The sequence below is a fragment of the Trachinotus anak genome, unplaced genomic scaffold (assembly GCF_046630095.1).
Source record: "Trachinotus anak isolate AG129_WGS33_773 ecotype Australia unplaced genomic scaffold, CSIRO_AGI_Tana_v1 ptg000002l, whole genome shotgun sequence".
Lineage (NCBI taxonomy): Eukaryota > Metazoa > Chordata > Actinopteri > Carangiformes > Carangidae > Trachinotus > Trachinotus anak.
In genome coordinates, this window is record NW_027273853.1 from 28928227 (window position 1) to 28940282 (window position 12056).

Consider the following 12056-nt stretch of genomic DNA (forward strand, 5'->3'; position numbering starts at 1 on the left):
CATGAGATGGGTTTTCTTTCAGCACCAGAACTGTTTGTGTTCCAGCAGCTGGGATGTCCAAGTCAGTGCTGCGTTCACATGCTGCTGTAAATTCAGACTCTGAGCAAAGTTACTGTCACAGACACATCAGATGTGCTGGAGGACTGAGACCTCAAATACAGCTGTGGGTGTGTTCAGGAACATCAGGAAATGTTATTGTGTTAGTCGTCGATTAAACTAGTTCACGTCGACATCACTGTGAACTGAATGTCTTTGGTATTTGAACAGAGCTCTGGGAAAATGTAATGGACTATTTTCTGACATTTTATAGACTAAACCACAACTGGAAAAGAGTGGAAATAAAACGGTTTGTTCCTCCTACTTTCTCTGGTTGTGGTTTTATATGTTTATTTCTTTCTGAGCCACACAATGGAGGTGAATGAAAATGAGTTTGCAGTGATGAAAGAGTGAAAATTGAGGCTTTACTGTGTTGGTTAGCTCGTAACATGATGTCAACTAATGTTGGACCATTGGTTAGAAAAAACATACGTATTGATTGATAATTAACAAAAATGTCTGAAACATATTTCACTTGCTTTTTAAAGTCAGTTTTCTAGCTCATGGTTCCTCATAGCTCACAGTGAAGAGTGTCTGTTCATCACAGATCAGACATGGTTCCTCTCTAATGGGGATCCATTGATCCAGTATTTGGTGCTGACCTTGTTAAGTATCAGCTGAGACGTGAGCCATTCGCTCTTAAACAGCCTCCGTACGTCAGAATGTTCCACACAGTAAAGTTAGAGAGCGCAGGTGTCAGATCGGGACTCATTAACAGCAGCGAGCTGCAGTAAGATACAGTCAGGAGACAACACTGAGATACATCCATTTATTGGTGGCGCCACAATATCAACCGTGACCCCCACATATTGATTTTCTCTTATTATTAGATTGAATGGCTTAAATTCTCTCTCTCTCCCTCTCTCCCTATCATTTAACAATTCATGTCAGAAAGCTTCTGCTCATGTTAATGTACACAGTATAGTGTGCCGCCCCCCCCCCAGCCACATATAGTATCTACTCCTGTATCTTCTCCCAGGAGAAGACCTGTTCCTCTTCTCTGTCCTGCATGTTGCTGCAGCTCTGCTTTAAACTCCCAGGTCACCTCTGCGTCAGGTGTCTGCTGTTGGCTGTCAGTTGCTGCTCAGGTGTTGTCCAGGTTACCGTGTTACCACTCCCCCTGGGATCAGTCTCTTTGTCTCTCTCCCTTCCGTCTTACGGTAGCAGCTCCTCAGGAGGAAGTGTTTAGACATTGACACGTCTGTCCAGGTAACAAAAGCTGTGTTCACTTCCTGCTGCTCAGGTAGGCATTTAACTGACACACAGTTTTATTTGCATTAGAACTTGTTGCTCAGGTAGCAGGAGGTGTGTCGGTGTTTCCCCACAGAATCAGGTGACTTAGGTCGGAGTCAACGAGGTCATCGCTGCAACTGTAGTAAGATTTATCTCCATTATTCATATATGAATGTTTCTTTTTTTATTATTTGATTGTTGAGTCTATTTAAACTCTGAAAATTAGGAACATTTACATTTTCTTCAGTTTTGTATCAGTGCTAAATCTTATGCATCATATCAGATCAAAATAAAAAATAATCATCAATCTATCCTGATGAGCAGAAATGAACAAACTGGTGGTTTTATAGGTTTGAGCCACTTAATTTGCTTTAATATTACATAACCTGACTGTGACCAGTAAAGATCTGAAAATAGTTTGTGGTAGATCATAGTATTTTTTTTTTTCCTTTTTCAACTTATTGTTAATTTAATTTTAATTGTTCACAGTAGTTTGAAAAACTGGACTTACAAATTAAACTTCCTTCAGTCTGCTCGTCCGTCTTCACTGCCTGCTGTGTGTCCGAATTGCCCCATTACTGAAGTCTCAGGGTTTAATGTGCAAAACATGAGAAGCTTGACGCCTCCATCATCCAGTGACAGAGCAGAGATGAGTGGAAACGAGGGCAGAGTCAGGTGGTTGAAGGCTCATGGCCGACGTGTTGATTTCGGGGCCTGTCACTGTTTTAATGCAAAAAAAAAACCAACCAAATTCACGTCATCATTCCTCCACATCCACATCTGTGTGGGAGCGTTTCTATGGCGACGGCCGACACCTTCTCGGTGCTTCCTGCTCTGCCCCCAAACCAGCTGCTTCCCACCTGATAATTACAGGGTCAGGGCCCTCCTCACTGCTCCTCCCTTCATTCCCCTCCTCCTCCTGTCCTTTGTCCCTTTATTCCTCCTTTCACTGCTGTCTCACTATCCTCCTCTATTTTGTTTGTACCTCCTCCTCTCTCCAGCCCCTCCTCTAGCCCCCTCTCTTCTCCTCCATCTCCTGAACAGAGGAGATAATGAAATATAAACGTAAACCCTCTGTCGTTCGTGTGTCGTCCTGCAGTTCCTGTGCTGCATTCAGCTGCTGGGCTCAGGAGTTTATTTTAAGTTCCTGCTCCAGTCAGGACGCCACCGTTGTGCACACTGCCTGTTGGGAACCACCTACTGTCATTTTGTATTGAATAAATAACAGTCAGAATGATTAGTGCAGGTAACCAGTAACATCACTGTCACTGCTCTTTGGTGGTAACGACCACTGAAGCCTTGTCAGACCTCACTACATGGTTGTTCTCTCTTCATCCTCCCTTATACTCAGAGTGGTAACGCTGATCTAATATCACTCTGTTATGAGGTGACCTATGGGAACAATACTGTCTGGCATTCAGGAAGTCTCTCTTCTGAAGCCTCTTTTCCACTGGTCAAAAACCTGCTAAGACCTGCTAACATTTGGCTTTTGTCGGCAGTAGAAAAGGGATCAATCAGCATTCACACCTGGGTCACATGACTCTGCAGTGGACGGGGACAGTTATTGGCTTGGATCAGCAGTGATGTAAACACAACATGCAAATGTTTGCTCTTTTTCTGCTCTGTGACATCTTCTAGAATCAAACCAGTGCTGTTCATCCAGAAACTCTGCAGCTCCACCTTCCACTGAGAGGGAGCTGCAGCCCCAAAATAAGTTTTAAAAACACACAAATGGTATGACGGCGCCACACTAGATCTGCCTGCTGTATTAACACATCTGTGGTGCAGGTGTCACACAGGTGACAGCAGAGAGCTGTGGCTTTATAGGTGAGACGTCTGTGTTGTAGCTGCTTTACATTCTCCTCTCTCCTCTCCTTCCCCCCCAGATGGAGTCTCCAGTCTCCACTCCAGCTCCTCCTCCTCTCCACCTCCTCGCTTCCATCGCCAACAGCGACATCTCATCTCCCTGTGAGCAGATCATGGTTCGCACACGCTCAATAGCGGTGAACACGGCTGACGCTGCGCTGGCGACCGAGCCGGAGTGCCTGGGACCCTGCGAGCCAGGCACCAGCGTCAACCTGGAGGGCATCGTGTGGCAGGAGACGGAGGACGGTGAGATCAACACACAACATGCAGAGAAACACTCACTGTTCACACTGCAATGCAACGAACTCACACACAATAACAGAGGCTCCCATCCTTTATGACGCTGGCTCCCAACCTGTGGGCCGACAAATCATTTGAAAAACAGGACAATGTTGGTGAAAAGATGGAATTATAATTGTACAAACTACCATTTACTTGTTTACTATCTCCGTCTGATTGTGCGCTAAAAGATCACATCCATGATAAAAACTGGAGGATTAAACAGCCGGTTAGTAACAGGAAGAGTTAAAAGGACAGAGTCAAGAGGCAGATGGCGATTCGACAAGTGATCTGAAAAGAGAAATTATTCTTCCCCTGTTTTCATTTCAGCCCTGAATGTAAAATCATTATCATTAAAATTAAAAGTGCTCCGTGGCCTCCGTCCTGTTACAGGGTCAGGGACATGAGTTGGGACCCTCTGCTGTCTGATATTGTGCTGTTGAGCGTCTCAGTGTGTGATGGCATTTTAACCAGTGTCAAATCATAAGGGATTGTTTATAGTAGACAACACAACCCAGCATCACATCATGTTTGTGTTTCGTTGTGTTGTTTGACCTTTTTAAACCGCCTCAGCTGGTGCTGTTGGTGTAGATGGGACAGTTTTCACCCCCAGACGTCAGACTGAGCCGATTAAGTTCAATAACAGGAATAGAAGTATTCAGACACTCACATTAAAACACAAGGTGTGCATCTGTTTAATTTATCTGAGGGCCAGTGAATGCACCACAGAAGTAGGTGTCTAGGTTTGCTTGGTTTCTTCAGTCATGGAGCATCAACACCAGTGAGATCCACAAAAAAAATCATCATATACACAAAGTTTTTAAAACACTGAATGTTTTCAGGTCAATATTTCATCAACCTGATAAAAAGGCCAGAATCAGCCCAACTCCAGAGAAGTTTCCAGACTGACAGTTGGCTTCTTGGATGTTTTGAAAATTAATATTGAGAGCTACAAAAAAAACTGTTCAACAGGTGCTGGAGTAAACACCAACACACACAGACACACACACTGAGCGGAGTGTGGAGGTGACAGGAAGCTGCTGCTGTCAGTGGAGAGTTAGTCTCAGTGTGACTCCACCTCAGTGACATGTTGGTATGAAACCATACGACACCTGCTCCCCAGCAGGGAGGGAGGACTCACAACTGATGTGTTTGCTTCTGTGGGTTTCTCTGACTTCCTGTGTGTGTTCAGTAAATGTAAATGTTTGTGTGTGTGTGTGTGTGTGTGTGTAGGCATGCTGGTTGTCAACGTCACCTGGAGGAACAAGACGTACGTGGGAACCCTGCTGGACTGCACAAGACATGACTGGGCCCCACCTAGGTACGCACGCACGCACGCACACACACACACACACACACACACACACACACACACACACAAAATGAAGCAGTTCGGCTGTCTTTGATTCTAGACATTAAATTATTAGTTTATTAGTCAACATCTACCTTTAGACTGTGTGGCTCTTTAAAGCGTCAGCTTCAAACAGTTGTTTTACATTAGATCCAGAGGTTGAACTTTGACCTCTGTTCAGTGTCTTCTCTAAACCAGGTGTCCTGCTTTGCTCTGTGCTGACCACCTGTCTGTGTTTCCAGGTTCTGCGAGTCTCCCACCAGTGACGTGGAGATGCGCAGCGGTCGTGGTCGGGGGAAGAGGATGCGTCCCAGCAGCAACACGCCGTTGAACGACAACAGCAACTCCTCTGACAACAAAGGCAGCGGCAGCAGTAAGACACGCGGAGCCGCTGCCAACAGCAAAGGCCGGCGAGGCAGCCAGACGGCCGGCGGTGCTGAGGACGCCAAGGCCAGTCCGTCCTCCGCCAAGAGGAAGACCAAGCCCGCCTCTGACATGGAGCCCACCTCCAGCTCTGAGGACACCAAGGCCTCGAAACGCATGAGAACCAACTCCACTGGTGCTGCGCCCCCCCTCTCTGGAGGTAAATCTGACCCCCTGCCCCCTCCACAGCTGGATCGGACCTGCCCCTCCCCTGTACTCATCGACTGCCCCCACCCCAACTGTAACAAGAAGTACAAGCACATCAACGGGCTGAAGTACCACCAGGCCCGAGCCCATAACGACCACGACGTACGACTGGACCAGGACGGAGACAGTGAATATGGGGATGACCCCGCCCTCCATCCTGACCCCGCCTCCTGCAACGGTGCCGCCATCTCCCCCGCCCGCTCCACCACACCCAAAGGACGAGGCTTTGACGCCCCCTCCCCCTCATCAGGGAAAGTGACATCAAAGGGGAAGAAGAAGGCAGGGGAGGCGGAGCCTGAGGTGACAGACGGTGGCGAGGAGGGCGCGTGTCTGACTGACGAGGCCAGCAACGATGGGATGGATGACAGAAAGGCAAAGAAGATGGGGGGCGGGGGCAAGCCTGATAAACTGACCCAGAAAGGCTTGAAGCCAGCCCGCCCCGTGGCCCCCACAGCCCCAGGAGCCCCCTCACCCTACGCCCTACAGGCATCCTCCCCCGCCCTGGGCTCAGTGGTACAGGCCGTCCCCAAGAGCCCCCAGCTGAAGAACATCCAACCTAAACCCCCTCCACTGGCTGATCCCGCCTCCAGCCCCGCTCTCGCCAAGGACAAGAAGAAGAAGGACAAGAAGAAGAGGGAGGGAGGAAAGGAGGGGGACAGCCCGAAGGCGATGTGTAAGGGGGGCAGGCCGGAGGAGGGGAAGAGCCCGTACTCTGAAGCCTCGGATGCTTTGCTCAACGGTTCCACAGAAGCTCACCAGAGCCGGCTGGCGAGCATCAAGGCCGAGGCCGACAAGGTGTACAGCTTCTCGGACAACGCACCCAGCCCGTCCATCGGCGTGGCCAGCAGGATGGAGGCCGGCCTCGCACCCCCCCTCCACCTCAACCAGAACGGAGCCGACAACGCATCCGTCAAAACCAGCAGCCCCGCCTACTCCGACATCTCTGACGCGGGGGAGGACGGAGAGGGGAAGGCGGAGGGGGTGAAGGTGAAGTCGGAGCCTGACCAGGGGCCTCGTGAAGGGGCCAAGAAGGCGCTGTTCCCCCCGCGGCCGCCCAGTAAGGAATCGCCATACTACCCCAACTATGACTCCTACTATTCCCCCAGCTACCCCAACCCCAGCCCGGGAGCAGCGCCTGCAGCTCCACCTCATACGGAGGGAGCTCAGGTGAAGGTGAAGAAGGAGGAGGAGCCGGAGGTGGGGGAGGAGGTCAAACTGAAGGTGGAGCCTCAGGAGGAGAGGAAGGTGGAGCAAGGACCTCAGCAGCCATCAGTCATCCAGCAGCGCCCCAACATGTACACCCAGCCACTGTACTACAACCAATACTACGTGCCCCCCTACTCCTACTCACCTGACCAGGCCTACCACGCCCACCTGCTGGCCTCTAACCCCACCTATCGCCAGCAGTACGAGGAGAGGCAGCGGCAGATCGACAAGAAGGCCGAGGGCAAAGAGCGGGAGGTTGGGGGGAAAGAAGACTGGAAACAGAAAGCCTCGGTGCCCCCCACGCTCTCCAGAGCCCCCAGCCTCACCGACCTGGGCGCCAAGGGGGGGCTGAACCCGGCCAAGCCCAAAGAGCCCCCGGCAGCTTCAGAACAGGCCAAGTCAGTCATCATGGCGAAGGGGGAGGACACCAAGATCCCCGCTGTGCAGCCTGAGGGTCTGAAGATGAAGCTGAGTGAAGCAGGGCATCATGGGAAGGAGGAGGCCAAGCCAGGAGTGGAGTCAGGCAGGCCGACAGGTGTAGAGCCTGCCATGTGGTACAGACAGGTAACGGTGCAGTTTAGTTTCACACCATGTTCCTCAGCAGTTAGAACCGAGTCAGTTGTTTCTTTGTGTTTTACAAGCAGATTAAAAAACGGCTCAAGTGTCAGCGCAGCCAATCACAGCTCAGCGCCCGGGGTTTGGTTTATTTTGACAGTGTGCTGATCAGGAAATGAAGATGTTCTCTGCAGCTCAGGCGCTTGGTGATAACATCTTGGTTCTGTAGATGAGAGGGAGGTCACAGACCTGAGAACAGGACTCACATTTATCTGCAATTTACAAGTGACAATCATTGGGAAAAGTTGGGACCTGAAGAGCTGAGTGAGACACTCTGCTCATCAGAGCTGGACTGTAACAAAGTATATTTACCTCAGCCTCAAAGTATATTTACCTCAGCATAGTACTAGTATCTGTATTTTACTTTTATTTACTCCACTCCACTTAAAGACAATTATTGTACTTTTGACCCCAGTACATCTCTATGAAGTACTCTTACTTTGAAGCAGAGCTGTGAGTCAGTGGAATTCATTTTCTTTTACTTTGAAAATCTGATCTGACCACACACTGTATTCATCACAGGAGAAGAACCAATCACAGCCAACTCCCCCACTGTCAGTCATGTCTGAACCTGTCAGTGTCCTGACCAGAGACCACGACCTGATCTGAAGTCTGTTTGACCTTTTAGAAAGAAATAAAGATTATTTTACTTTGAAATGTTTGCTGTGAGCTGTTGATTCAGCTCAGTTCAGTCTTTGTGTCATATTCTACAGCTTGTTATTCACCAAGTTCAGTCAGTCAGTCAGTCGGTTGTTTCAGAGTCAGGTTCTGCGAATGTGGAACAATAACAGAAACATTTGACCAGGAGGCTCTACACTGTGACAGGAGCTGAACAGCTGGAACACAGCTGGATTCACTGGGCAGTGGCTGTTACTGTGTTTTCAGAATCTCCGGCCCCCTGACCTAACTGTTGTTGTTCTCTTCAGGAGCCCGACTCGCGCCTGTGGCCCTACGTCTACCCCAACAAATACTCAGAGGCTCCGAAACCGCAGGAGGAGGACAGGTGGAAGGACGACAGGGAGAGGGAGCGAGACAGGAAAGTTAAGGAGGAGCGGCCGCGGCAGAAGGAGGGGCTCCAGAAAGAGGAGCTGAAGGAGGGGGCTGAGGGCAGGACTCAGCTGCCCCCGGAGGAGCACCGAGGGGGAGGGAAGGAGGCGCATCCCCCACACATGCAGTTCTCCTCCCCCCTGGCCCAGCACCAGGGCTACATGCCCTACATGCACGGACCTTACGCCTACAGTCAGGGCTACGAGCCGAGCCACCCCAGCTACAGAGGCATGCCCTCCGTCATGATGCAGAACTACCCCGGTAAGGGGGGGGGGGGGGGGGGGGGGGGGTGCACCATGAACCTCAGGGTTTTTGTAAATGAGCTCATTGCCTTTCTCTCCAGGTGTGAGATGAGAACACGGCTCTTTGTGTTGAGTACAGAGCTGGAGTCAGGACACGGTTAGCCTAGCTTAGCATAAAGACAGGTAGAAACGGATCCATTTCCTGCTGCTTCTCCAGGTGCAGGTTGTGTTTAATGATTGATTACAGGACAGAACCCGTCACACACAGGAGGCTGATCCTGGATCTTTTTCTCTGAAGTCTGGTGTGTGATGTTTGACACTGTTGGAGGTGTGCGCTCCCTGAGTGCCCCCCAGTTCATAATATTATGAGGAGTTAATATTAATAAATAATTAATAAATATGAATAAATTCATGCACTTGATAAATAGAATTAGTAATTGTTCATTTAAATGTTTAATCTTTTCACCTTGGTGAAGAAACCAGACACGTTTAAACACTGTGAAAACTTTGTCCTCAGGCTCGTACCTGCCGGCTGGTTACTCCTTCCCCTCGTACGGAGGGAAGGTGGCAGCGGGGGAGGAGGGGGAGAAACCCTCCAGATCAAGTCCCACGGTGAAGCCGCCTGGTGAGGCCAAGGCTCTGGACCTGCTGCAGCAGCACGCCAGCCAGTACAAGAGCAAGTCCCCGTCCATCCAGGACAACAAGATCCAGCACGACCGGGACCGGGAGAGAGAGAGAGACAGGGAGAGAGAGCGGGAGAGAGAGGGCGACCGGCCGCGATCCTCACCCTCCCAACGCATCCTGCCCTCCCATCATCACCTGGGATACCCACTGCTGTCGGGACAGTACGACCTGTCCTACGCCTCAGGTGAGACTCACACAGCTCGTAGAAGGAGATAACACACACACACACACACATACTTGTACTTCTATCTTTGTGAGGACACTCATTGACATAATGCATTCCCTAGCCCCTTACCCTAACCTTAACCATCACACCTGAGAGCCTGACCCTAACCTTAACCTAAACCTAATTCTAACCATAACTCTAAAACCAAGTCTTAACCCTCAACATGTGATTTGAAGATGTCTCAAAAAGTGAGGACCGGCCAAAATGTCCTCAGTTTCCCAAAATGTCCTCACTCTGTTAGTAAAATACTTTTTTTGGTCCTTACTGTGTAGCAAGTACAAGCACACACACACACACACACACACACAGAGAGAGAGAGAGAGAAGTCCGTCCAGGTGAAAATCTGAAACATCACTATCAAGTGTCAGAGTTGGATGAAATGCTGCAAAAACGGGCAGAAAGGTCTTGAGGACACTTCAGACCAGGTGGATGGGTTTTGATCGTGTAATGACTGAAACCTCGTCGGCCATATTGGATCTGTCTGATGTCCGTTTCTCTCTCACAGGCCTCTCCTCCTCAGCCATCGTCGCCAGTCAGCAAGCGTCCGCCCCGTCCATGTACCCCCCCGCACGGAGGTGAGAACGGTAAGAAACACACATCACAACTCCTTCACCTGTGTATTCATATGGTCCTGGTCCTGGTCCTGGTCCTGACTGGAAACTCTAGACCAGTCCTGTTCTTCCTGCCTCAGTAGCACAGTTCTGTGGACAAGTGAGGACACACACACACACACACACACACACACACACACGCACAGTCTGTGGCGCCATCTTCTGCTCTGTAAATGTTACAGACAAGTTTACATGAGTGTTGATGCGACAGCAACAGGATGAAACTTCACCCCTCAGAGGTCAAAGGTCAGAGTTTAGATTTCCTGCTCCACCTGTACGTGGAGCTGCAGGTTTTTAAGTTCCTGTGGTGGAGTCGTCTGACAGAGTCTGGGGGGAGGGGGGGGTTGATTTTTCAGGTGTTGCTGGAGGGCCTCACTTTGACCAATAATGTCCTCTTACCTTCTACAGGCACACCTGATTGGCTGACCTCCACCCTGCCCGGAGTCATGTGACTGGATCACATGAGGAAACGTTTCTGTTTAAACATCAGTTCAATGGTGTTTGTGTATGTTTGATTTCTCTGCCTGGACGTCCAGCCGGCCACTCTGCCCCTCACTGGACTGGACCGAAGGATGGGAGGCCTGGTCCTGCTGGTTCCAGATGTTGGTGCTCGGGGAGGCGGCATCAGAAGCTTTGGCTCACAGACTGAGGACAGAGTGGACCTGGTGGGTGGAGACACACTGAGATGCTGCAGGCCGTTGGTGCTGTTGGGACGTATGGAGAAGGAGCTGTTTTTGTTGTTTGGGGGGGGGGGGGCAGACGGTTCTGGGCCGTGTTTGGGGCGGCTTTCAGAGTGACGGTGACGTTCTGCAAGAGCCGAGCCGTTTCATGGCACACTGTTGTCCTCTGACCCTCAGCCTTTATCCGCGTGACCTCCGACCTCTGTGAACCAGAATCAGCTGTGGACTCCACCGGACGTCGTCACACCTCCACCTGGAAGCGTCTCAGCTTCGCCAGAGATAAAAAAAAAACACTGTGGACGGAGGAGGACGGACCAATCAGAGGGCAGCGTTCGGACTGAAGCTGCAGCCTCAGACTGACTGATGGGGAGTTGGCAGCCCCCCACCCCCCCCAGTGTGTAGCTGTACTGTACTCTGTGTATGTGTGTGTGTGTGTGTGCGTGCGTGCGTGTGTGTGTGTGTGTGTGTGTGTAAATACTGTACAGAGGAATTATTTTAAAGAGCCTGTTGGATGCTGTTGGATTTCCTACTCTTCTTTTTGTCTGGTAGCCTCTGTTTTTCTACTGTTGTTGATCTGATATTAAACCTGTAGCTGGTGGAACGGCGCCCGACCCCCGAGTCCTCATTTCTTCATGTGGGAAACAGCTGTTGATAGAATCAGAAAAGATGTTTTGAACAGGATTGTTATTAAATGATCAAATGATTCTGGTTTCTCACCCTCACTGGACGGTTAACAGCAGCGGGACCGGGACCCCGTGATCCGGATCATTTGACCTGGAGGTGAAGTGTCGTTCTGCTAGACCTCTCCATGCACTTTCAAAATAAAAGCTGGGGCAGTGGTTTATTTTGTTAATTTTCATAGTTAAATTCATTTAAAAGTTTACAGCCTGTTTCTACCAGAGGAACCAGCTTTAAATTTATTTTCTGTTGCCAGAGAAGTGTCTGTGTCTGCGGTCATCGGTCCAGTTTCCCGCCACAGGAAATCATCATCAGATTTATATATTCCTCTTATTATTATTTTTTTTTTGGTTGGTTCTTTTTTGTGGGGGGACTGTTATTTATTGAAGGTAGTTTCACAGAGAGGGAGCTTCTGTTTTCCAGAACACTCGATCAGTTACGCACACCCCTCTGCCCAGTACGACCACAGTCTGACCCACTGGCCACTGAGCAGCTCCACTGGAGCAGACAGGTTGAGGGCTCTGTTCAGGTGCATCACAGTAAGCTCTGCTTTTTTCCACTTTCCCTCCCAGATTTAATCATGCCGGTCCTGGGGTTGAACCGGCGACCTCC

At 50.1% G+C, this 12056-nt stretch overlaps 1 protein-coding gene across 2 annotated transcripts in view; it reads left to right on the forward strand.

The window, feature by feature from the left end:
• znf609a (zinc finger protein 609a) overlaps positions 1 to 11371 on the forward strand; it is a 38758-nt gene extending 27387 nt beyond the window's left edge. For both annotated transcript variants that reach the window (XM_071460920.1, XM_071460928.1), the window contains 7 exons: positions 3216 to 3441; positions 4708 to 4795; positions 5068 to 7225; positions 8203 to 8584; positions 9083 to 9433; positions 9981 to 10059; positions 10495 to 11371. In XM_071460920.1, the coding sequence (XP_071317021.1) occupies positions 3216 to 3441; positions 4708 to 4795; positions 5068 to 7225; positions 8203 to 8584; positions 9083 to 9433; positions 9981 to 10054 (3279 nt within the window). In that variant the 3' untranslated portion in view covers positions 10055 to 10059; positions 10495 to 11371. The remainder of the gene's footprint in view (positions 1 to 3215; positions 3442 to 4707; positions 4796 to 5067; positions 7226 to 8202; positions 8585 to 9082; positions 9434 to 9980; positions 10060 to 10494) is intronic.
• The last annotated feature ends 685 nt before the right edge of the window (positions 11372 to 12056 follow it).